The sequence below is a fragment of the Martes martes genome (genome assembly GCF_963455335.1).
Source record: "Martes martes genome assembly, chromosome: 5".
Lineage (NCBI taxonomy): Eukaryota > Metazoa > Chordata > Mammalia > Carnivora > Mustelidae > Martes > Martes martes.
The window spans coordinates 42482673-42510020 of NC_137892.1; the positions used below are offsets into that span (position 1 = coordinate 42482673).

The 27348-nt window shown below is 35.8% G+C and overlaps 1 protein-coding gene across 1 annotated transcript in view; it reads left to right on the forward strand.

Annotated features, from left to right (window-relative positions):
- Positions 1 to 27348, forward strand: part of SLCO6A1 (solute carrier organic anion transporter family member 6A1) — a gene marked incomplete at both ends in the record, with an annotated part of 107124 nt that overhangs the window by 32828 nt on the left and 46948 nt on the right. Inside the window, 2 exons of the mRNA XM_080804322.1 lie at positions 6763 to 6907; positions 13838 to 14033. Of these exons, the coding sequence (XP_080660448.1) occupies positions 6763 to 6907; positions 13838 to 14033 (341 nt within the window). The remainder of the gene's footprint in view (positions 1 to 6762; positions 6908 to 13837; positions 14034 to 27348) is intronic.

Below are 27348 nucleotides of genomic sequence, written 5' to 3' on the forward strand. Positions count from 1 at the left end.
GCACTGGGTGTTGTATGTAAGTGATGAATCACTGAATTCTACTCCTGAACCAATGTTGCACTTTATGTTAATTAACTAGAATTTAAATAAAAATTTGAAAAAAAATAAACAAGTAAAAAAAAAAGTTATAATATCCATGAGGTGGAAAGTTACAAATAAAAAGTCAATGGGTTTAAGCTTAAGAATAGAAGGTGAACCCTCTTATGCTGTTGGTGGGAATGCAAGTTGGTGCAGCCACTTTGGGAAACAGTGTGGAAGTTCCTAAAAAATTTAAAAATAGAGCTACCCTATGACCCTGCAATTGCACTGCTGGGTATTTAACCCGAAAGATACAGATGTAGTGAAAAGAAGGGCCATATGCACCCCAATGTTCATAGCAGCAATGGCTACAATAGCCAAACTGTGGAAAGAGCCAAGATGCCCTTCAATAGATGAATGGACAAAGAAGATATGGTCCATATATACAATGGAATATTACTCAGCCATAAGAAAAGATGAGTACCCAGCTTTTGCATTAGCATGGATGGGACTGAAGGAGATTATGCTAAGTGAAATAAGTCAAGCAGAGAAAGTCAATTATCATATGGTTTCACTTATTTGTGGAACATAAGGAATAGCATGGAGGACATTAGAAGAAGGAAGGGAAGAATGAAGGGGGAAATTAGAGGGGGAGAGGAACCACGAGAGACTGTGTACTCCAAGAAAGAAACTGAGGGTTTTAGAGGGGAAGAGGGTAGGGGGATGGGTGAGCCTGGTGATAGGTATTAAGAACACATATTGCTTAGAGCACTGGGTATTATATGCAAACTATGAATTATGGAATACTACATCAAAAACACTACGTCAAAAATCCCTGTACACATATAGGAGTACTACTGTATAGTGCCTAACATAACATAATAAAAAATAAATTCAATAGATTAAGCATGTGAATTAGTGAAATGTTAATGTGGAATTTTGAAAATGTTTCAAAAATATTTTGTTGTAGAATGCTGAGAAAAAGAGTAATAACTATCCATAGCTCTCAGAATATAATGGATTAAAAATATATTTCAAAAGAATAAAAATAGAAAGCTTGGCAATTAGGGAAATAAATCCGGGAAAAGAAAAAAAAATGAAATTAAGACTGGCTAGAAGCAGGTAAAGAGTAAGATTTTATAGGAGAAAACTTTTTAATTGTATAGAGCAGAGAGATCAACACTTTTACCTTCTTTTTCTTTATCTCATGCCTTAAGTCTCATACCTTATTAACAGAGAAGACATTTATATATTAGAACTCCAGTGAATGAAGACTTGTTAATGAATATTATGATATGAAAGAACTTTTTGAACTATAAAGGACGAATTGAATTTAAAGTGTTATTCATTAGTTTTGTGACTAGAAATGGTTGACAAAATACATTAAAGGCAACTAGTGTCCAATTATTTAGATATTATGCTATTGGTAGTCAAAATATTGAATTTCCTTGGAAAACAGGTGAACTGCTATCATAGAAACTAGAATCAATATACATTTGACACAAATAAGATTTTTAAAAATATAGTTATTACTTGTATTTATATCAGGACATCATGTACTATTTTCAGTCTCTGATTCATCTACTAGGTTTGATGAAATAAATTGTTGTTTGTAGAAGCAGAGTAAGTGAGATTTCAGGATAGAGGGCTGAAACATTTTTAAACTTGAAAAAACAGCCTTTTCTAGGTGAGTTATTTTACTCTTATGGACAGATTTAATAAAGATAACCATCATTGATTTTCTATGGCTAATTGTAGATGTTCTTCATGAGGAACCAAGATGAGAGAAAGGGAGAAGTTAATTGATCAAGTAAAACACTTGAGTAATTCAAAGAAGTTTATTGGTATCCTCTTCGACTTGTGTTTTCCTTCTATTTGTTGACTCGAAGACCTTTTACTTGCAAAATCATTGTCTCCTGTCATGCTACTTTGATTAGGGTAGGAAATAGATTAATGCTTCTATCACCTGAAAGAAGAAGTTCCATAATTAATTGGGACACCGTATCCCACATCTTCAATGAACCTTGGTTGGGTCTTTAGGAGCTCTTTCCTTCCTGCAGCATTCCTCTGCCTCAGTTTCCTCGTTAACATTTGTTTCCCACTGCTACTTGAACCCTGTCCTGTATCTCAGTCTACTTGTCTATGTCTACTATACCATTTACCTTATATTTTGCTGATCCTGTCCTTGTTTCCTACTCTTACTAAGTAAGTACATGCAGGAGTACTATTTTGGTTGGTTACCATTTGAAAGCATGCATCCCAGACCAGCATGAACCTCCTCTGGTGTGGTAAAGTTCATGGTTTTAGATAAAACCGTGATGGAGTAGGGCTGAGAGCCACAGTGCTATAAGAAATGGCTGTTGCATGAATTATCTGCTACTATGCAGATTTGATTTCTTCTTTTCTTTTTCAGTACATTAAGCCTGATTTTATTACATAAAATCCCTTGAATACTGATTTTATGTCTGGCCTTTTTCTTTGCCCCCCATATTTATATGTAAGAAAAAATAGATTTTAGATTTTTTAAAAAGATTTTATTTATTTATTTGAAAGACAGAGATCATAAGTAGACAGAGAGGCAGACAGAGAGAGAGAGAGAGAGAGAGAGAGAGAGAGGGAAGCAGGCTCCCTGCTGAGTAGAGAGCCTGATGTGGGGCCTGATCCCAGGACCCTGAGATCATGACCTGAGCCAAAGATAGAGGCTTAGCCCACTGAGTCACCCAAGCGCCCCCCACCCACCCAAAATAGACTTTTTTAAAAAGAGGAAAGCCTAGATACTTTTTTGGAAGGGTATGTTGTAGTCTGAGTGTTTGCTATGCTCACAGTGTCTTTCTAAGTAACGTGCCCGTAGCCCTTTCTGAATAAAGGGCCCAGAAGTGTTTCCTTGTGCAGAGTTGCCATGCTCTATATGATGTAGTTCACATGTCCTAGTTTAAAACTAGGTCTGGGATCAGAACTTAAACCCAAGATACCAATCCTTAGATTTCTAAAAAACCTATTAAATAGCTTGAGAAAAATACCCAATAGGGAGACCTGCTATAAACCGACTAGTTGACTTTCTATTTCTTGGGAGAGTATATGTAGGAGAAAGGCCAGGAAACTTACAGGACACAGCTCTAATAAACTGACAGAGAGAAAATGAATGTGCAAAGGCCATTGAGATAGAGAAGCAAATGGAGAGACAATACAGTGAGCAACTGTAATAGAAGTAGATATAAGAACAATCAGCTGATGGAAAGAAGCTGAATATCTGGGTCTTTGTAGCAATTAAGACAAAACAATGGAATGCCCACTAGAGAGCAGACCAGATAAGCTGCCATTTGCTTCTGAATATTCTGTTTCTTTAGGAGTGCAGAATTATTCAGCTACTCAGTGTTTTTGGCTTTCTCACTTTACTGTGTAACATTATAGTAAGTCTCATCAACTGGATTAACCTAGGAGTCTGTTCATTTTAATTCTAAAAAGTTCAAACACAAAAATTATCTAGTGCAGTGGTTCTTAGTGTGGCTCCCAGGCCACCACCATCATCATCATTGCCTGGGAATCTGCTAAAACTGCAAATTCTTGGGCTGTGCTCCAAACCTACTGAATCAGAAACTCTGGAAGTAGGACCTGGTAATCTGTGTTTTACACCATCCCAACGATTCAAAGCACACTACAGTTTGTAAATAACAAATCTCATAATCTAGTGTGACCCTCTTATTTTATAAATTATGAAAATGATGTGTATTCTTTCCTGGGTAACTTCTAGCTGCCAGAAATTAAATTATTACATATATTCCGCTCTCATGATCACCTGGAGATATATATATTATCATTTCTAGTTTATACATGAAGCAATAATTTAAAGAAGATGAGTAATTTTTCCAAAGGCATATATATCTTTGGATACATACACACACACACACACACACACATACAGGTAGCTGAACCGAGGTTAAGAATATAAAAATATCTCATGTACCTGACTCTAACACCATTCCTGCATCTACTATTATATAATACTCCCTAAAAATGGGATATAGAGAGATGTGATTTGCCAATTGTTGTTCCAAAAATCAGTTGCAGAGCCAAGATAAAAGCGAGGTTTTCTGTTCCTTATTCTACCTGTTATACCTAATACAGATTGCCGTTTCCTATAAAATCATGGTATAGACCAGTGAAACAGAAGACAGAACTCAGCAACAGATTAATAGATATAAAAACTTGCTATCTGATAGGGGAGGCACTGCAACGATATAGTTCAGTAAATGTGATGATAAATTTGATTCTCTGTATGGTGAAATGAAGTTGGACCACTACTTCATACGACACACAAAGGTGATTTACAGGTTAATAAAATGTGACTAGAAAAAAAAAAAAAAAGAACAGCACAGTTAATGCTAAACCATGAAAGAAGTATCTTGTGACATAGAGGTAGGAAAGGTTAAGCAAGGTTGCAATAGTGTAAAATACAAAGTAAAAATTAGTGGATTAAAGTTATGACAAAGATTTCTGTTCTATGAAGGAAACTGCAGACAACGTTAAAAGATGGGTAACAGGGGCGCTTGGGTGGCTCAGTGGGTTAAAGCCTCTGCCTTTGGCTCAGGTTATGATCTCAGGATCCTGGGATGGAGCCCCGCATAGGACTCTCTGCTCAGCAGGGAGTCTGCTTCCCTCACTCTCTGCCTGCCTCTCTGCCTACTTGTGATCTCTGTCTGTCAAATAAATAAGTAAAATCTTAAAAAAAAAAAAAGATGAGTAACATCTCTCAGTCTAACGAGAGATTAGTATTTAGAATAAATAAGGAATTCCTGGAAAATCTATACAAAAATTTCAGGAAGCCTAACAAAAATATGAATAAGCATTTCACACACAATAACCACGTCTAAATAGCTATGAATTACATGAAGAAATGCTCAGTTGGATTTGAATTTAGGAAAGTACCATATAAAGCATTGTGGTATGACTTTATATCCATCAGCGTGGCAAAATTTTAAAAGCTTACTGATAATACCAAGTGTTTGTGATTACGTGGGGTGTACTAGTTATCTATTGCTATGTGACAAACCACCCCAAAACTTAGTGGCTTAAATAATAGAACATGATTTTGCTCACTAATCTGCAGCTTTGTCAGGGCTTGCTCCGCTCAGCTCTACTTGTCAATTAAAGTGAAGTCTGGGGGATAAAATCCTCTGATGGCTTGTTTACTTAACTGTGAGCTATCGACACTGGCTGTTTGCTGGAACACCCACACATGGCCTCTCCCTCTGGCCTTGACTTTCTCACAACATGGTGAAAGAGTCCCAAAGCCAGAGTCCTGAGAGAGTGAGCATATACAGCAGAAGTCCTATTGTCATTTTATGATCCAACATCAGAAGTCATGCAGCATCTCTTTGTTGAGACAGTCATTAAGGACTTTCCCAATGCAATGCCTCCTGATGGGAGAATGGCAAAGTTCTGGAAGGGTATGTGGAACTGAAAATATTGCTGTGGTGAATTTTATAAGTTGCTACATGAAGAAAATAGAAAACTCTGCTACATTATGGTGGGATTATAAAGTGATACATTTTGGGGAAAAAATTTAAAGAAATAATGGAATGAAGTGTATAGTACATCTTAATGCCCAAGCAATCCTGTTCTGGGATATATACTTCCAAAGACATTCTACCCTAGTCCTTAAGTGTGCACACACACAGGGACATTTAATATACTCTTGTTTGTGACAGTGGGAGTTGAAGTGAGCCTAACTTGTGGGAGTAGATGAATATGGTAGGATCACAGTATGTAAATTTAGATAGCACTCAGAAGATGAATTAGGTTAATACAGAGAATATGTTTAGATTTTTTAAAATGGTGTTTACGACTAGAAAAAAAATTGAGTGAATTTAACAATATATAAACAAAACACCACTGAAATTTTTCAAAGATAAGTATATATATAAGAAATACAGAAATCAGTTTGAAAGTTTATATTTTAATGTTAATTATTATCATGTTAATTACTATGTATAGTATAATAGTACTATACATCCTCCTGAGGCTTCTGAGTAAGTTCAAAAAATGCAGAATTTGGGTGCCTGGGTGGCTCAGTGGGTTAAAGCCTCTGCCTTCGGCTCAGGTCATGATCCCAGAGTCCTGGGATCGAGCCCCACATCTGGCTCTCTGCTCAGCAGGGAGCCTGCTTCCTCCTCTCTCTCTGCCTGCTTCTCTGCCTACTTGTGATCTGCCAAATAAATAATAAAATCTTTAAAAACAAATGCAGAATTTATGTGACTTCACTGTATGTGGAATACCCAGGAGTAAAATGTTATAGAATCTTAATAGTAATACTAGTGATTTTCCTTGTGTGTTGCTTAAATTATCTTCATTTTGTTTTTTAGTTAGGTGAAAAGATTTCTTAAGGAAAGAAATAGATTAACTAAGGTAAAGCAACATTCTAGATACCTGGTTAATGATATCTATTTTTCCTTAATTTTTGTAGAAATTTCCTTATTTTTGTAGAAAACTGCCAGAATCTCAAATAAAAATTATAGGTGGTATGGAGGTCAAATGAATAAAAATGGTTCAAATACTACATGTCTTTAATAGTATATTATTATATATTATGTATTGGTGAACTGCAGATTTTGATTTATATATATGTTCAGTTTAGATTGGGAAAGGTAAAATTTTTGCTGATTGGTCATTAACATGTGAGTGAATAAATCTATTTTTCTTTACCTAACAAAATGACATAATTTGTATATAACATTTCTATTTTAGGTTCTGTTGAAGAATCCAATATTAACATGCCTAGCTCTGACTAAAGCTGCAGGATCTTTTGTTTTTATTGGAGCTTCTGAATATTTGCCTTTGTATATAGAAAATCAGTTTTCATTAACACGCTCTACAGCAACTAAAATTGCAGGTAGACCTTTTCTGCTCATTATACTCATTTTGAAGTTTTTATATAAAGTTTTCTTATATGTTTTTATGAAATATTTGAAATAAGCATAAAGTAGGAGTAATATCATTTGCTGAAGTTTCATTTATCTTATTTCATTTTATTAGTTTTCAATGCTATATATTACTATATATTACTCAGTGTTCATCAATGCTCATCACAATGAGTATACTCTTAATCTTTATTTTACCTAATCCCCTACCCACCTTCCCTGTGGCAACCACTAGCTTGTCATCTGTATTTAGAGTCTGGCTTTTTGTTTGTCCCCCTCTTTTTTTTTTCATTTGTTTTGTTTCTTAAATTCCACATATAAGTGGAATCATTCGGTACTTGTTTTCTCTGAATGACTTATTTTGCTCAGGATTATAACCTCTAGGACCATCCATACTGTTGTGAATGGCAAGACTGCATTCTTTTATTCCATTGTATATGTATTCCACATTGTCTTTATCCATTCGTCCATCTATTAGTGGACACTTTGACTGCTTCTATAATTTGGCTTTGTAAATAATGCTGCAGTAAACATAGGGAGGCATATATCCCTCCAAATTAGTGCTTTTGTATTCTTTGGAAATATTCCTGGTAGAGAAATTACTTGATCATAAAATAATTCTATTTTTAATTTTTTGAGGACTTCCATACTGTTTTCCATGGTGGTTGTATCAGTTTGCATTCCCACCAACAGTGTACAAGGGTTCCTTTTCCTTCACATCTTTGTCAGCACTTGTTTTGGTTCTAGCCATTCTGACAGGTATGAGGTGATATGTGGTTGTGGTTTTAACTTACATTTCCTTGATGGTGAGTGATGGCAAACATCTTTAAACGTGTCTGAAATGTGTCTCTTGTAGGCAACGTATAAATGCCCATTTATTTATTTTATTTATTTATTTAATTCATTCAATTAATTAATTATTTTATTTATTATTTAAATAATAAGTATTTTATTTATTTTAATTAATTATTAATTAATTATTTTTTGAGAGAGAGAGGTGGGGAGGGGGCAGAGGGAGAGAGAGAGAATCTTAATCTTTTTTGTGTTTTCTATCTCTTTTTTAAGGGTCTCATTGATATTCTCCACTCTTTTCTCAAGTCCAGTGAGTATCTTTATGATCACTACTTTGACTTCTCTATCAGGCATACTACTTATATCTGTTTCACTTAGATCTCTTGCTGTGGTTTTGTTTTGTCCTGTTATTTCATTTGGGACATATTCCTCTGTCTCCTCATTTTGTCTAACCCTCTGTGTCTATTTCTCTTTGTTACGGAGGTCAGCTATGTCTCCTTATGAAGAAGAGGTCCTGTAGTGCTCTGCAGTGCAGAGTCCTCTGTTCACCAGATGCTGGCACTTCAGGGGTGTCTCCTATGTGTGTTGCTTGTGCCCAGCTCTTGTGTTCCGGCTGCTTTTTCCTTCAGTCCATCCAACTGAAGAGGCTCTCTTTACCTGTTGTGGGCAGTGTTAAGTCCCCAGCTGGGGTGGGGCACACAGTTTTAATGAGGTATACCTTGGGCTTCCATAGGGCCCACTCCTGCTGCTGCTGGGACTGAGGCCCTTAAAACATGTGAGTTGGGGTATGGTGTTGGCAAGGTTTGCACCAGTGTTCTGGGGGAAGACTTTTGCAGACACTGGGACTGAGGCAAATGTGGCTGGGAAGGGTGGATCCATTGAAATCTGGGAGTCCAGGGCACAGTGTAAACAAGTTAGTTAGTGAATGTGGGGACAACTCTGGAGGAACATAAATCTTATAATAGGCAGTAATCATGCTTATCTTTTGATCTAGAAGAAGACATTATCTTTATTGTACTTGACAGTAAATGTATCTTCTCTTAGTTCCAGGAGGAACATAACCTCTGTTTTCTAGAACTATAAGCAAACTTGCCTTCTGTTATTGAGAACACTATCTCTATTATCCAAGGCTGTTTGTTCACTGTGCAAATATCTTTGAAGAGATAGGACAAAGATCAGTCAGTGATTCTGCTTGCTAGATATGCAGAAACATGAGCTACATGGAGAATTGCTGCCCAATATATATGACAGTAATTATGTAACATATAAATAATGATTGTCAGATTAAGCAGACAATCTAGTATGTTACTTGCAAGAGGCACTCCTTAAATATGATGACATGAAAAGGTTGAAAGTCAAAGGGTAGGAAAAGTTCTACTATGTGAATGCTAGCCAGAAGAAAAGGTGGTGTAACTATAGTATTTTAAATTAGTATTCTCAAAGCAAGAGGCATTAGTTGTTGTGAAGAGATCAATTATAGTGACAGCAGTGAGGTAGGTGAAACAATTATACATGGGCATGCCCTCAACAATGTAGCTTTAATTTTTTTAAAAAGATTTTATTTATTTGTAAGAGAGAGAAAAAGAGCACAAGCAGGCAGATAATTCAATAAAAATGTACAAGAGACTTGAAAAAGTATTCAATAGAAGATGCTATCCCTTGGCCAATATTCATATGAAAGTGGGTTCACCTCTACTGGTTTTTAGGGAAATGCATATGAAAACCACAACACAATACTATTATTCATTCACCACAATGGCAAAAATGAAAAAAGGGAAATGCATGTTGGCATGGATGTGGAGTGGTAGCATTTCATTCACTACTAGTGAAAATAAATTGGTTTAACCATTTTATATCTGTTTGGTAGTATCATGAAAAGCTGAACATATACATATTCCCTCCTTCAGGAATTCTACTCCATGTTACATACCAAACGTAAGTTTCTCTCTTAAGAATATACCTAGAGGAAGTGCAAATATTTACAAAAGACATGTACACGAATTTTTGAACTTGCACCATTATTCACAATATCGCAGTGAATAAGTTGTGGTGTATGAGTATTTTAGAATGCTGTTCACCAATGGGAAGGCATCATCTATTGTCATGTATAAAAACATGAGTGAATTTTTCAAACATCATACAAACAAAGAAGCCTTAATGTATACATACTTTATGATCCATATTTTATAAAATCCTGTAAGTGCCTAAAAGAGCCTTTGATCTTCTGGCAGTGTTAGATTTTTGATTTGGGTGGTAGTTTCACAGGAACAGTCACTTTGAAAAGTCATCGACATGTACAATTGTGATTTGTATACTTTTCTGTACATCAATAAAATCTTTACAGAGTTGAAGTTCTGTGCATTGGTTGAATTTCCAATTGTTTTGTTTCCTTTTGGGGTAGACTTTAAAGAGCTAGCCATTTAATTGTTGAACTCCCTGTGCCCAGTATTTTCTTATCACCTAGGGCAATAGCCTGACAGGCAATATTTTCCTAGCTGAGTGGAGTTCTCAGTTTTTTGCTCACAAATGTTTGTGGTTTTCCCAAATCTGTAGTTGTTGGGTTCAAGCTGAATAAACCAAGGGCCTTTCCTGGGTTAGTTATATGGCTTGAGGATGGGGATAGGACTTGGAGCTCAAACATTTTATATAGACTGCCATCCATTCCCCTTGTTTTTCCTTTATCTCATTCCTGCTTGTGGTGGTACCTATTGCCCTTCCTTCCTGAGATTCTGGGGTAAAATGCGGCTTGCCTCTTTTTGACTTCCTTACTTTCAGGCTTACTTCTCACCCTTTGAAGTCTCCTGATTCAGTTCCATTTCTCACAATTTTCTTGATAAATATTGCCCCTCCTCTATTTATTTGTAGTTTGTTTTGTTTTGTTTTGTTTTGTTTTTGCTTTCTAATGAATTTATTTGTGAATGTCTACCTTTTTTCAAACATTCATATGTTTACTTTGTGCCTGAACACTTTTCTAAGCAATTAAATATGGGCTTATGTAATTCTCCTAACAACCTTATCATGGTGATATAATTATTTATAGATTTTCCTTAATAGTATCTCATACATTTAGGTGTAATTTTCATTATTTTTCTGTTCTAAGTATTTTTAAAATTATGATTCTCATCATATTTTTATTTAAGTCATGTCTTACTGGTTTTTTTGTTTATTTGTTTTTTTAAGATTTTATATTTTTATTTATTTGACAGAGAGAGAGAGAGAGAGAGATCACAAGTAGGCAGAGAGGCAGGCAGAGAGAGAGGGGGAAGCAGGCTCCCTGCTGAGCAGAGAGTCTGATGCGGGGCTCGATCCCAGGACCCTGAGATCATGACCTGAACTGAAGGCAGAGGCTTAACCCACTGAGGTGCCCCTTAAGTCATGTCTTAATTGAGAAGAGATTTTTAGTTTTTAAATATATGGTTTGCTTTTCTTTTTAAATAACTATTCACATCGAGTAATAGTTTCCATATCTTTAGTAATGTTGTAAGCTGAGTCTTTGTTTATGAGAAAGCTGAGTCCAAATACTTTGCTTATGGATTTTTAATTTTCTGGGCAATTTTAACAAAATTTATTTTATGCAATGTTAAATATATATATGTTTATGAACTACATTTCATGGCACATTTTTTTAGTATTTTATTTTCAGACTTTCCTTTAAAAATACCCAGTTTAATTATCTGTCTTTTAATAGTTAAGCTTTATCCATTTACCATTATTGGGTATTCTGACTTTTTTTAAAAAAAGATTTTATTTATTTATTTGACAGAGAGAGAGATCACAAGTAGGCAGAGAGGGAGGGGGAAGCAGGCTCCCCACTGAGCAGAGAGCCTGATGCGGGGCTCCATCCCTGGACCCTGAGATCATGACCTGAGCCGAAGGCAGTGGCTTAACCCACTGAGCCATCCAGGCATCCCTGGATTCTGACATTTTTAAGTAACTTTTAACTTCTTACTTATATTTCTTTGTTTATTACCTTTCAGTTTGCTTCTTTTCCCCCCTACTATCCTGTTCTCTCTCAATAGACTCATTTCTTTTTTTCATTTTATCCCCTTTGTTTTGTTTGGGAGATTTTAACAATCCACTGGTAGTTCACTAGCCCCTCTCTTCAAGAGTGAGTGCATATGCTCATATCATGTCTAGATAATTTTATCATTTATGAATTAGCTGTAGTTATTCTTTTGCAAGTAACATACTGTTTGGCAGATTTTACAATTTCTCTTTATTCTTGATAATATGAAGTTTTCTTACCTTACTTCTGTATATCCTAGGATAGATTCAATTATTTACTCTTAATTGTTCTCAGTAGTTGGAGTGTTCATTTTATTCCCAGAACTAATATATTTTTTTTTAATGGTAGAAATTCTTATTCTCAGTTTCAATTTTTCATGTATTATTTCTGGGGAAATAATTCCCCAGAATTTATTCCATTATACTTCTCACAAGTGCAGTAAAGCATTTTGTAGTGCCTCTTACCCTGTTGTCTTTTTTTTTTTTAAGTTACTTTCTTATTAAACTTACAAAAAAAATTTGGAGGTAGTACAGACAGCTCTCATACACTGCACACCTCATTTCCCCTTTTATTAACATCTTACATTAGTATGGTAGTTTTGTTATAATTAATGAGCCAATGTCAATACTAACTGAAGTCAGTAACTCATTTTTATTTCCTTTGCTTTTACACAATGTCCTTTTTTCTATCCCAAGATTTCATTCAGGGTACATTATATTTAGTTATCATATCTCTTAGGTGTCTATTGGGGTTGACAGTTTCTAAGTCTTCCACTGTTTTTTATGATCTTGACAGTTTTGAGGAGTGCTGGTCAGGTATTTTTTAGAATGTTCCTTAATTGGGAATTGTCTGATTTTTTTCCACCTGTGATTAGACAGGAGTTATGGGTTTTAGAGGGAGGATCACAGAAGTGAAGTGGCATTTTCATCAAATCATATCAAGGGTGCATACTGTCACCATGGTTTACTACTTTTGAATTTGACCTTGTTCAACTGGGTAATGTTTATCATATTTCTCTACTGTACTCATTGTCCTTTAACTACTTATCTTGGTTATTCTCCTTTCACTCTTCTTTTTTTTAAAAATATTACATAGTGCATGAATTATACAATGTTCTCTTCCAATTTATTAACTTTAAATGTCTCTGGTCTGGGACTTTAGTTTTTATTTTAGGAATTAGAGTTTTAAATATCCAGTTTTAAATATTATTTTTTATTCATTTGCTCTTATTTCATTCCTTTATCTTTTTATTTTATTTCTTCTTTTTATGGAAGTTAAACTTCCATTTATCTTTTTGAACATTCTAAAATTACTTACTTACAAGTCTCCCACAGACCTTCAAAGATAATAAATTTAATCTGATGTTGGTGGGACTTTTTTTTCTTTTCTTTTTTTTGCCTTATATTTCTCTTGCTATATTCTTACCTAAATCTACGACTTCTTTATGTTTGGAGCAAAGGAAATCACAGCAATGTTTGCATTTACTTTGCTACTTTCGTATGACTATCTTCTAATTATATGTCTTCTTCTCCCTCTTTCTTTTCCTCCTCCTGTTCACCTCTATCTAATCCTTTATGCTTGATTGAAAAGAAAACTATTTCTCATAGTGACTATTCTGAAATCTCAGTTTGTTGTGAGATTGTTAATATTGCACACCCATTCATAGGATCAGTGGGTGGCTTAGTTAAATTTTTGGTAATAAGTTTCTGTTACTGAACTCTTGTCATGGGCGTGTCTCTTGCTGTAAAGTATAAATCCAGACAACTATCCAATAATAGCTCTGAATAAGACAGTTCTCATCTTCTGTTTTGTGTGGATTAAGTTCTGGGTTTATCTTAGGTGCAATTACCACATAGGAGCAAAATTTCTCCATCATTCCGCTAGGCCTATAGGTTTAGCCCTTCTCCCAAATTTGTACTTCTCTTAAGGTTCAGGTTTGTTGAGATGTTTATCATGCCTTAACGTTTTCATTGTCTTTTTATTTAAATCTATATTTGATGTATGTTTAGAGCAGGGGGTTTGTATCAACATATGAATGTTTTGTACTATCTTCAGCTATTTTTTTTTTTTTAAACTGTTTTCTTCTCCTCTTCCTTTCTTTTAGGGTTTGTTTTACTTCCAGCAGGTGGACTTGGCGAGCTTCTGGGAGGTATCATTGTTTCCACGTTACACATGTCTTGTAAAGCCCTTATGAGATTTATAATGGTTACATCTGCTGTATCACTTATGTTCTTCGGGTTTGTAATTTTTATAAACTGTGCTCCAGTTCCGCTTGCTGGGATCAATGAAGATTATTCCGGGTAAATATTATTTTGCAGATTGGATATTTACATTCAAATCAACAATGTATTTCTCAGTTAGTTAATAATTATCTAGTAACCCTGTAAGTTTATGCCATTCTTGGAATTATTCAACATGTAAAATAAATATAAAGCATACTTTTACCTTTCATATTAAGGGCAGAAATATCATGATGGTAGCTTGTGACATGGCTGTTTATGCATAAAGTACTAAAGAAAAAAAGGCATTGAAATGATTCAGAACCAAGAAGTAATATTCTGTATTTAAGTGGCTAACAACTAAGAGACAATACTGTCTATACAAAGCCTGACCTTGTGTTCCTGAATTGGTGTATCTGCCTTTTTATAGATATCAAAGAATAGAACTGAAGTACAGCTGAAAGTATGTGTAAGTAATATCTCCTTTAACCAAAAATTCAAAGAACTTGGCAGAGATTGATATTAAACACAGCAGAACAGAATTTGAATAGAAAACCTAAGGACAGAGCAAGTAAAATAAGTAAAAAAATATAAGAATTTCATTGCTACCCACAATGGAGTAATTTGTGGCAGACCAGTGCTCCCACTGAGAACAACTATACAAAACCGAATCAAGTTTAAAAGATTTGTCTCAAGGTATCAGAGGATTGTTTAAGCAAATAGAAATTCAAAGGCCAAATTTTTGGAATAAGGCATACCCTTAAGAAGAGAAGCAACTTCTTGCATTTGGATACTTTAGAGGTATTTGCCAACTCTCAACATTGAGAAGAAGCTGAGAATTTGGGCAAAGGTCTGGGCAAAAAGCATCTAGTTAGATGACAAGAAATCAGCACACATTTGTGACAGATGCATCAACCTAGAGACACAAAAATAGGGTTGCACAGGATATCAGAGAGGAGAGAGAGAGAGAGAGACAAATGACACAACACTCTGTTGGGTTTTCATTCAGTACATTTGCTGAATTTTGAATGTAAGAGGCTGAAATCAAGCAGGAATCTTAGAAAAAGTAGAGGAAAAGTCTAGCAGTACTGTTATACTCTGTAGATGAGAGTGAGTTTAGCATACACTGGGAAGAGGAACTGTGATGAATACTACTTGTTCTCTGATATCTCTGTAAGGCTAAGACCTGAGAGTAAGGGCCTTCCAGAAGTACTATAGCCTATCCAGGAGTTAATTTGGTCTCTAATTGGGTGAATTTGGTCATCTAGCACTCTTTAACTAGCTGCAGAAAAAACCAACACTCTAAAAAAAAAAGATAATACCAAAAATTATCAGACAAAACAGACAATAGGACAGACCACAGGGGATCCAGAGATCATCATTGTCAAATAAGAATGTTAAAACAATATTGAGAAACAAACTGAGCGTTTTGGAGGGGAGGTGGGGTTAGGTGAGCCTGGTGGTGGGTATTAAGGAGGGCACATATTGCATGGAGCACTGGGTGTGGTGCATAAACAATGAATCTTGGAACACGGAAAAAATAAAATTTAAAAAATAGACAAATGGATTTAAAAACCCAATATTGATATGAACAATAATACAAATGACTATGAATATCTCTTTAGAAACCACGGGTTCAGAAGAGAGTAAAACAGTAGCTTTAGAATGCTGAAAAACAACTCCCCCCTCCCCCCCCAAAAATAAACGTTGACTTATAAATCATTATCCAGTGAAAATAGCCTTCAAGAATGAAAATGAAGTAAAGATATTCTCAGGGGAAGGATAACTCATAAAATTTGTTATTAGCTCTAAAAGAAATTATTAGGTATTTTTTCAGTCTGAAGCAAAATAATCCTAGAGGAGGACCTGGAGGATAGAGGAAGAATAAAACAAGTGATAAATATACTAGTAAGTAGACTAATTTTTCATCTTATGTTTAAAATATATATAACCACTGAAAGAGAAGTATAACATTGTCTGGTGTAGTTTTTCAAAGGTTGTAGATGTTATACATCTGACAACTATAAAGGGAGAGAAGAAAAGGACCTCTTATAACACTTACACATTTTAAGTATTGTGGTAAAATGTCAGCTTGAAGTAGAAAAGTATATATACATATAGTTTAGGTATCTATATCTGTATTTCCTGTCTTTGTATGGTCCGCACACTAAGATTGTTTTTATATCAGTAAGTGTTGTGAAAAACAATAAAGAGCATTAGGACTTACAGTTTCTACTCTAGTATGTAAAGAGCTTGTAAGTCATCGCTCCCATCCTCACAATAAGGAAGAGGTTGAACAAATAAAAAAAAAATCAACAGTAGAGGACAGACTGGGCAAACTGCTGTGGCCCAAAGTGGAGAGATAGGCAAATAGAATTATAGTTTGCTAGGAGCAGAAGCCATTGGAACTGAATATTAAACTGAATATTAAACTGAATATTAAACAGCACTTGATCATTTGCTGGAGTTAGAACATGGAGTAACTTGAGAGTTAAAATCTACTGGGGACTCAGTGGTAGGAGGACCCCACACACTCTCATGGCTCTAAACATCCAGGTGCTCTACCAGGTTCTCAGAGTGGAAACTGAAAGAAAATCCTCTTGTGTTTGGGCAGGAGAAGAGGGAAAATAACCATTTGAAATATGCCCAAGAGAAGTCTACTGTCTGTAACAGAAGCCTTACCCTGGAGGAAACTACTTTACCAGAGTTTCCCCTGCCAAACTGTAAAAAGGAGGGTAATCAGACAAGTCAATCCTTCTCTAACCTTCCTGTCTAACATAAGGGAAGGGAGAAAAAGGGCTAAGAAAAACTGAAGGTCACAGCTTAGAGATGCAGGTGCACTGGGGTGGAAAGAGACACAAAATCCAAGTTTTGTGTTTTTTTAAAATATTTTATTTATTTATTTGACAGAGAGATCACAGTAGCAGAGAGGCAGGCAGAGAGAGAGAGGGGGATGCAGGCTCCCTGCTGAGCAGAGAGCCCAATGCTGGGCTCGATCCCAGGACCCTGAGACCATGACCTGAGCTGAAGGCAGAGGCTTAACCAACTGAGCCACCCAGGTGCCCCCAAAATCCAAGATTTAATTGTAAGATTATAGAGCACTTTCCCTCAGCAATATCTTACCACCACACCAATAGATCCCCAGTATTATGACAGAGAAGCACAACTGAGAGAGCTGGAAGGCACACTCTATTTAATAAAAAGATTCTAGGGAAACGCCAAGACAGCTAGGAAGACAGAATGAGGATACCATGGGAAACTGAGGCCTTTGTCATCTCGCTACAGCAAACTTTAAACAAAGCCTAACTCCTAGACAGAGAAACATAAAAACCTCTTATTAAAAGACCAACTTACCTCTGTTTTTTTTTTTTAAAGATTTTATTTATTTATTTGACAGACACAAGTAGGCAGAGAGGCAGGCAGAGAGAGAGGAGGAAGCAGGCTCCCTGCTGAGCAGAGAGCCTGATGTGGGGCTCGATCCCAGGACCCTGGGATCATGACCTGAGCCGAAGGCAGAGGCTTTAACCACTGAGCCACCCAGGCGCCCCACCTCTGTTTTTTTTAACATGATGCATAATGTCTGACTTTTAACAAACACATTACAAGGTATTCTGAGGGCAAGAAAACATGCAAACTGAAAAAGCACAACATGCATCAGACCCAGACTCAGGTATGGCACAGGTTTGGGAATGATCAGACTGGGAACATAAAATAACTATGATTAATATGCCAAGGGTTCTAATGGGAAAAAATGAGCAACATGAAAGCAAAAATAGACAATAGGAGAAATAGAAATTCAAGAAAAAATCAGAGGTAAATTTCAGAAAGCAAAAGCCATAAGAGAAATGAAGAAACCCTTTCATGGGCCCATCAGTAGACTGGAGAAAACTGAGGAAAGTATCAGTTGACTGTGAAGATATGTCAATGGAAACTTCTTAAATCGAAAAATACAGAGAAAAAGATGAAAAAACAAACAAACCCCAAAATAAACAGAATGTCCAAGAACTGCAGCAATTACAAAGGTAAAACCAATTGCAAAACAAACACCAGAAAAAGAAGGACAGAGAGGAACAGAAGAAGGGAGTAATAATGGTTGAGAATTGTCCAGAATTAACAAACACCAAACTACTGATCCAGGAAGCTCAGAGAATACCATGAAGGGAAAAAAAAAAAAAATTACAACTAGGCATTTTATATTCAATCTGTAGAATCGGGAAACAATGACAAAATCCTGAAAGAAGCCAGAAGAAACAAAACCTCATTGATAGAGGATTGAGGATTATTTATCTCAGACTAATTTTACAAACCATACAAAAAAGAAGACAGTGAAATGAAATATTTAAGGGGCTGAAAAAAAATCATTAACCTAGAGTGCTATGTGCAATGAAATTGTCCTTCAAAAATAGTGAAATAAATATATTCTCAGATAAACAAAAACAAACAAACAAAAAAAACACATGAATTGTAAACATGCTTTGCCAGACATGTTTAAGGAAGTTCTTCAGAAAAAAGAAAGATGGGATGAGTCAGAAATTTGAGTCCACCTAAAGGAACAAAGAAACATGCTTTGCAAGTAACTTACTTTGCAAGAAGTGTTTAAAGGAGTTCTTCAGAAAAAAGAAAAATGATATGAGTCAGAAATTTGAGTTTGTATAAAGAAACAATACCAGAGAATGAATAAATGAAGGTATATTTCATTTTTTATTTTTAATTGGTATAATTGAAGACTTGTGTTCAAAATAATAATGGTGATAAGATGTTAAGTGTTTAAAGTCTATGGATAGTGAAATAGATGAGAGAAATCTTATAAAAGAGGAAGGAGGAATTGAGAATATTTTCTTAACAAGGTACCTTCACTACCCATGAAGTGGTATTGTGTTATTTGAAAGTAGACTTAACCTGCTTATATACTGGGAATCCTATGGAAACTCCTAAAACATTTTTAAGAAATACAATTGTTGTGGCCCCTGGCAACTCAGTTGGCTGAGCATCTGACTTGATTTTGGCTCAGGTCATGATCTTGGTGGGACTGAGCCTCCTGTCAGGCTCTCTGTTTGCAATGCAGTCAGTTTGAGGGCTCTTTCTTTCCCTCTGCCACTCCCCCTGCTCATGCACACGTACACCCTCTCTCAAATAAATCTTTAAAAATAAAAATAAAAAGTATAATTCCATTCTAACAGATGAGAAAAAATAGAATCTCATAAAATAATAAAACCAGAGTAGGCCAAAAAAAAAAAAAGAAAGAAAAGAAAGAAAGAAAAATGAAAAAGAAAGAAGAAAAAAGAGGGAAGGTTGAAAGCAAGAAAGAACAATTTGTTGGCATGTATTTGTTCGTAGTCATCACTTATGATCTTTTGTATTTGTGTTGTGTCATCTGTGATGTCTCCTTTTTCATTCATAATTTCATTTGTTTGAGTCCTCTTTTTTTTCTTGGCAAGTCTAGCTGAAAGTTTGTCTATTTCGTTTACCTTTTCAAAAAACGATAGATCTTTTCTATTGCTTTTTTAGTCTTTATTTCATTTATTTCTGTTCTGATCTTTGTCATTTCCTTCCTTCTACTAACTTTGGGCTTAGTTTGTTGTTTTCGTAGTTCGTTGAAGTATAAAGTTTGGTTGTTTATTTGAGATCTTTCTTTTTTCATAATGTAGGCATTTATTGGTGTGAACTTCACTTAAAATTTCTTTTGCTGCATCCCATAGATTTTGGTATGTTACACTTCTACTTTTATTTATCTCAAGGTATTTTTTAAATTTCTCTTTTGATTTCTCCTTTGAACCATTGGTTGTTCAGTAGCATGTTTTTAAACCTCCACATATTTGTGAATTTTCCAGTTTTCTTCTTGAAATCGATTTCTAGTTCCATACTATTGTTGAAAAAGATGCTTGATATGATTTCACTCTTCTTAAATGTAATGAGGCTTGTTTTGTGGCCTACTATGTGATCTATTCTGGACACTGTTCCACATGTACTTGAGAATAATATGTACTCTCCTGCTGGGGATGCAGTGTTGTGTAAATGTTTGTAGGTCCATCAGATCCGATGTGTAGTTTAAGTCCAATGGTTCTTTACCGATTTTCTGTCTGGATGATCTATCCTCGTTGAACGTAGGGTGTTTAAGTCCTCTACTATAACTGTATTGCTATCTGTTTTTCCCTTTAGGTCTGCTAAAATTTGCTTTACATATTTAGATGTTCCTCTGTTAGATAAATAAATATTTGCAAATGTTATATTCTCTCACTGGATTGATTCTTTTTCATTATGAAATGACATTTGCCTCTCATTACAGTTTTTTGTCTACCCCAGCTTTCTTTTGGCTTCTATTTGCACGGAATCCTTTTCATCTCTTTACTTTCAGTCTGTGTGTGTCCTTACATATGAAGTGAGTCCCTTGTAGGCAGTATATAGATCGGTCTTGTTTTGTTTTGTTTTTATCCATTCAATCATTCTATGTCTTTAGAATGGAGAATTTCATCCATTACATTTAAAGTAATTATTGATCGGTATGTACTTGTTGCCATTTTGTTAATTGTTTTCTGGCTGTTTGTAGTTCCTGTTTCCTTTTGTCTTCTCTTGCTTTCCTCCTTGTGGTTTGATGATTTTCTGCAGTGGGATGCTCAGATTCCTTTCTCTATATCTTTTGTGTGTCTACTATAGGTTTTGTGTTTCTGGTTACCCTGAGGTCACATAAAATATATTTTTAATGGTCATTGTTGAGCTCAGCTTAACCTTGAACACATACTAAAGCTCTAATTTTTTTTAAAGATTTTATTTATTTATTTGACAGAGAGATCACAAGTAGGCAGAGAGGCAGGGGGAGAGAGTCGGGGGAGGAGGGAAGCAGGCTCTCCGCTGAGCAGATGCGGGGCTCCATCCCAGAACCCCCAGATCATGACCTGAGCCGAAGGCAGAGGCTTTAACCCACTGAGCCACCTAGGCGCCCCAAAAGCTCTAATTTTTTACTCCCTCCCTACATTTTATGTTTTTGATGTCACAATTTATATCTTTATACCTGTGTGTCCATTAACAAATTCTTGTAGCTATGTTTATTTTTAATAACTATATTAACCAGATAATCCTTATCTATCACCAGATAAACCTTATCTATAATCTCACCTATAATTATAATTACATGAAACTTTTCATTCAGCCAAGCCTGGGCTCTTGGTTGTCTCTCAAACTTTTGTGATTGTCCATATTACCTTCTTTGTTCTTTGTGGGTCCTAATAGTTGAGAATGTGCTAGACCTCTCAGTGTCCCAAAGGGGAGAATAACAGTCAGTACCTAGATTTAGGCTAATTGGAAGCTGGACCCTCAGCACTGTTAAGAAAGAGTTAGTTTGGACTCTTCCAGGGAGAAACTGGGAGTCGTGCTTTTTTTTGCCTGTTTCCTCTTTGCTGGGTCTGAGAGTATAGGTGCAGGAGGGTAGTTCTGTGCACATTAATGACTGCTTCTTTGTCTGCTATGGTCCTGTGGGACTCCTCAGTGCAACACCTTTTGGCTATGAGAGCCATACAACCCTGGAACACATCCTTTGGGTGGCAGCCACAAAAACGGGGATGCCAGTATAGGTAGAAGCTGCTTCTAGGGAGACATTGGCAATTTGGAGTGAGCTGAAATGAGAAGGCAAACGTGATGTCTAATGGTTTCCCTGATCTCTGGGGAGAATTGCAGTCAACCCCAACAGGACTTCTAAATTAGAAACCTGACCCTCGGGGCACCTGGGTGGCTCAGTGGGTTAAAGCTTCTGTCTTCGGCGCGGGTCATGATCCCAGGGTCCTGGGATGGAACCCCATATCGGGCTCTCTGCTCAGCGGGGAGCCTGCTTCCTCCTCTCTCTCTCTCTCTCTCTGCCTGCCTCTCTGCCTACTTGTGATCTCTCTCTGTCAAATTAAAAAAAATAATAATTAAAAAAAAAAAAAGAAACCTGACCCACAGACAGCTGCTTTTAAAATACTCAAATAGGCCTCTTTTAGGGAAAATGTGAAAGATGGGTATTTTTTCATGCTCCCTCTGCACTGAGCCCTGTGGAAATAGCTGGTTAAGAACTGTTTCTTTGGAAGGGCCTGGGTGTCTCAGTCCTTAGGCATCTGCCTTTGGCTCTGGTCATGATCCCGGGTCCTGGGATCGAGCCATCTCTCTCTCTGCGTGTCAAATAAACAAATAAAATCTTAAAAAAAAAAAAAAAAGAAAGAAAAATAAAAAAATAAGAATAAAAAAGAAAAAGAACTGTTTCTTTGTTTGCTACAGTACTGTGGAACTCTGCAAGGAGCATTGTGATCAGCCCCTGAATACATGTTAAATTAGAAGCCTGACCCTCAAGCAGTGACTTTTAAATTATGCAGATAGACCTCTTTCAGGCAAAGATAGAGATGAGCATTTTTTGCGTTCTGTTTCTGTGCTGAGCCCTGGGGGGGATAGCCATGGTGAGTCTGCAGAGACCATTAAATGTTTCTTCTTTGCCATAATCTCATGGATCTGTGGGTGAAAGCCCCATTGGCTTTTGGAGCTAAGTGTTTTGGGTGCCTACCACTTGGTGTGAGTCTTAAAAGTTGACACAATAGATGTGGGGTCCATACTCTTCACTCCTTAGGGAGAGGTTGCTAGTTGGGCGGTCCTTCCTGAATATCAGGCCCTGTGCCTGGGGAAGGGATTATGGTAAAAGTGTGTGTCAGGTTTTCCTCCCTGTTTCAGTGTGGGTGATGGAATTTTCTCACTTGCCCAATGGGTAGGAGGGATTCAGCTAGTTTTGGATTTCTTTCAGTGGAATTTCTCTGTGTGGCTATAGATTTGGTGTCCTTGGGAGGAGGTCAGTTCTGGAGGTCCCTATGTCATCATCTTGGACCGCAACCAAGATAATCTTTTCAACAAATGATGCTAGAAAAACTGAACTTGTACATACAAAACAAGAAGAAGAAGAAGAAGAAAAGAAAAACAAAAAAAATCTAGAGACAGACAGACTTACATGTTTCACAAAAATTAAATCAAAACTAAAAATGGATTATAGACTTAAATATAAACACCAAACTATAAAACTTCTGGAAGCTAAAATAGGATGAAATCTAGATAACCTTGGGTTTTGTGATGATATTTCAGATACAACACCAAAAAAGGAAGTATGAAAGAAAAAAAAAGATATGGTATAGGTCATTAAAATTAAAATCTTACTCTGTGAAAGACACTGTTAATAGAATTAGAAGACGATGCACAAATTGGGAGAAAAATACATATTTGATACAGGACATATCCAAAATATTTAAAGAACTCTTAAAACTCATCAATTTACAGAGAAACAACTCAATTGCAAATGGCCAAAAGGTCTGAACATTCACCTCACTAAGGAAGATGTACAGGTGCTGATAAGCACATGAACATATGTTCAGTATTATATGCCATCAAGGACCTGCAACTTGCAACAACAATGAGATGCCACTACACATCTATTGAAATGGCTGAAATCCAAAAAACTGACAAAACCAAATGCTAGCAAGGATGTGAAGTAAAAAAGACTCACATTTGCTGCTACTGGTAATAATATAAAATGGTAAGTCACTTTACCAGTTTGGCAGTTTCTCACATCGCTACACATAGCTTTTCCATACAATTCAGCAATTGTGCTTTCCGGTATTTACTCAAAGGAATTGGAAACTTACATTCACACAAAAACCCGTCAGTGAATGTTAATAGCATCTTCATTCATAATCCCTAAAATTGGAAACAATCAACATACCTTTCTGTCGTTGAATAGATAAACTATAGTACACCATACACAGAATATTATTCAGTGATAAAATGAGCTATCAAGGGCGCCTGGGTGGCTCAGTGGGTTAAGCCGCTGCCTTCGGCTCAGGTCATGATCTCAGGGTCCTGGGATCGAGTCCCGCATCGGGCTCTCTGCTCAGCGGGGAGCCTGCTTCCTTCTCTCCCTCTCTCTCTGCCTGCCTCTCTGTCTACTGTGATCTCTCTCTGTCAAATAAATAAATAAAAAAAAAATGAGCTATCAAGTCACAAAAAGATATGGAAGAACATTAGATGTCTATATTGCTAAGTGAGAGAGACAGTATGGAGGTTACATATTATATGATTCCAACTATAAGACATTCTGGAAAAGGCAAAATTATTGGCAAAATTGTGTATTTGATTTGGGCCTATAAAAATATTTTCTGGGGGCGCCTGGATGGCTCAGTCAGTTAAGCATCTGTCTTCAGTTCGGGTCATGATCCCTGGGTTCTGGGATCGAGTCCCACATTGGGCTCCCTGCTCTGCGGGAAGTCTGCTTCTCCCTTTTCCTCTGCCCCTCCCCCTGCTTCTGTTCTCTCTGTCAGATAAATAAATAAAACCTTAAAAATTTCTATTTAATCTTTTGAACATATGGAATACTGATGTAATAACTGAGATAAGATCAATTGTGAAAACATGTACCACACTAAGGCAACTTACTACTAATTGCTGAAACTGTATGTTGAAGGAGAAAGAGGTATATCGTAACTCTGTATGCTCAATTATTCTGTAGACCTAAAATTGTTCAAATATATAGTTTATAAATCAGAATATAATAATCTAAAATTATTTTGAACCATAGGTACTTTTTCAAATGATTTATAATATAAAGTAAGACCCTTTGGCTTCATTCTAAATTTTTATTTGGAAATTGTTCTGGGCTTTCACTTCCAGCCAAGATGGGATAACAGATTTCCTCTCCTACCAAAACAACCAAAAATTTGACAAAAATTGAAACAGTGGTTTTCAAGATACTGGAATCAGCCACTGAAGGACAGTGGGACATGAGATGAGAAGCATTCAAGATGAGCCCTGCAATCCCTCCAGCTTACTGCCTTAGTAGAGTTTTAAGGTCGTAGCACAGGGAATACGAATGAGACAGATTCTGGCTGATTGCCTGAATTGAGGACATTGAACTGAGAGTTCAGGGAGACCAATAGAGCTAGGGTTCACAGGATTGTATACTAGAGGACATACCTGTAGAAGACCCTCTTATGTATTCAGTAAAGTAGTAACTAGTAACTAGGCTATGTTTGAAGAAAGTTATTGAGTCCAAGTCCACCAAGAGAATTAGACTTAACAGTGTACACCACTCATACAGAATTGTCAATAATATCTGTTCTCATCAGTCAAATTGAAAGCTCAGAAATCACAGTATGTGAAGTATACAGAAGGATCTTGTCTCAGTGGATGATAATTAATTCTAAACTGAGTACTGCTCTCGCTCTTCCTGTCAAATCTGCCTACCGGCTAAGAAAGATAAAAGTGTTTCTGAGTAAATTAGCTGCATTTCAGAATAAAGCTAAAAAATAGTCACAAAAATACAAAAATAGTCAACATTCAACTTTGAAACTTACAAGGTCCAATATCCAGTAAAATGTTGTAAGGAATTCAAAGAAGCAGAAAAATACAACCCATAATAAGAAGCTAAATCAGTTGATCAAAACTGACCCATAACTGATGGATGTTATTATCAGAGTTAACACAGTTATTTTAATAGTATTCCATATGTTCAAAAAGTTAAGTAAAAGATATTTTTAAAAACCCAAATTGAGTATATAGAAATGAAAAACCAGGAACTCTGAGGAAAATACTATGTATGAGATTAATGACAGATTAGACATTGCAGAAGATTTAATAAATTTGAAATTAATAACAATAAACATCCAATGGAAAACACGGAGAAAATACAGTTAACAAAAACGAAGCATCAGTGAGTTGGGCAACATCAGTGGCCAACCATATACACAGCCGGAGTCTCCAAAGGAGGGGCCTTGGGGGAAAAAAAAAATTGAAGAAATTATGTTAAAGTTTTAAAAATTTCATGTAAGCTGTAAACCTACAGAACAGACCCAGGAAACTGAACAAACCCTCAGAACAAGAAACATGAAGAAAATTATATCATGCTACATAATAATCTAATTGCTCAAAATGAGTGTAAAGAAAAAATCTTAAAAGCAGTTAGGAGTGGGAAAAATACGTTATATACAAACGACCAAAGATAAGAGTAACAGAGGGTTGTGGAAAGGGACGTGGGTGGGGGGATGACATAATTGGGTGATGGGCATTAAAGAAGGCACATGATATGATGAATACTGGGTGATATACTTAACTAATGAATCATTGACCATTATATGTCAAAAACTAATGGTTGCTATACCTTGGCTAATTGAATTTAAGTTGAAAAAAAGAAATAAAGCAGATAAGAAGACAGTAGGATAATATTTTAGAAGTACTGAAAGAAAAAAAGTCAACTAATCATTTTATACCAAGTCAGAATGTCTATAAACAATGAAGGAAAAATAATTTACACATAAATAATGTAAGTAGTATTTGAACAACAGACTTACACTAAATGAAATATCTAAAAATGTCTTTCTGGATGAAATAAAATGATACCAGATAAGAATATGAACTACACAAAGCAAAGAAAAGGAAAAGAAGTGGTAATTTATAGGTTTTTTTTCTTTCTTTTTCTTTTTTTTTTTTAAAGATTTTATTTATTTATTTGACAGACAGAGATCACAAGTAGGCAGAGAGGCAGGCAGAGAGAGAGAGGGGGAAGCAGGATCCCCACTGAGCAGAGAGCCTGATGTGGAGCTCGATCCCAGGACCCTGGGATCATGACCTGAGCCAAAGGCAGAGGCTTTAAGCCACTGAGCCACCCAGGTGCCCCATAGGTATTTTTTCTTATTTAAATCTCTTTTAAAATAATTATTTAAAATAGATAAACATAATATGAATTTGCTCAAAGTGCCATATATCACATGTTGGTAGACTGTGTTAAGTTAAAGATGTATAATATACATGCTGAAGCATCATAAAATAACAGAATCACAGCAAGTAAGCCAAGCTGACACATAAATTAAAATAGAATTTTATAAAAACATTTGTTTAGTCTCAAATTAGGCAAAAAAAGAAAAAAGAGAACAAAGAAAAGATAAGAAAGAAAACAAATAGAAAGGATAGATTCAAATCTAAAAGTAGTGCTAATTGCATATAATGTCTGTAAAAAGGCTGAAAATTTCCAAGTTGATTAAAAAAAGCAAGACCCAGCTATATATGTTGTATAAAAGAAATGTGCTTCAAATCTACACAAGTAGATTATGAGTAAAAGGATGGGAAAGGATGTATCATATTAACAGTAATCTAAAGAAAGCTGGAGTATAATAGTAGACAAAGCAGATTTGGGAGCAAATAATATTAGCAGGAATAAAGAAGGTGATTATGTAATGATAGAGTGATCAAATCAATATCACCCAGTACTCAATTCTTAATGTTATGAACCAAATGAAAGAGCTTTAAAATATGTGAAGCAAAAACTTAGACACTGCAAGTAGAAATATAGAAATCCACAAACACAGTCAGATATTTTGATACTCTTCTCTAAATAATAGAA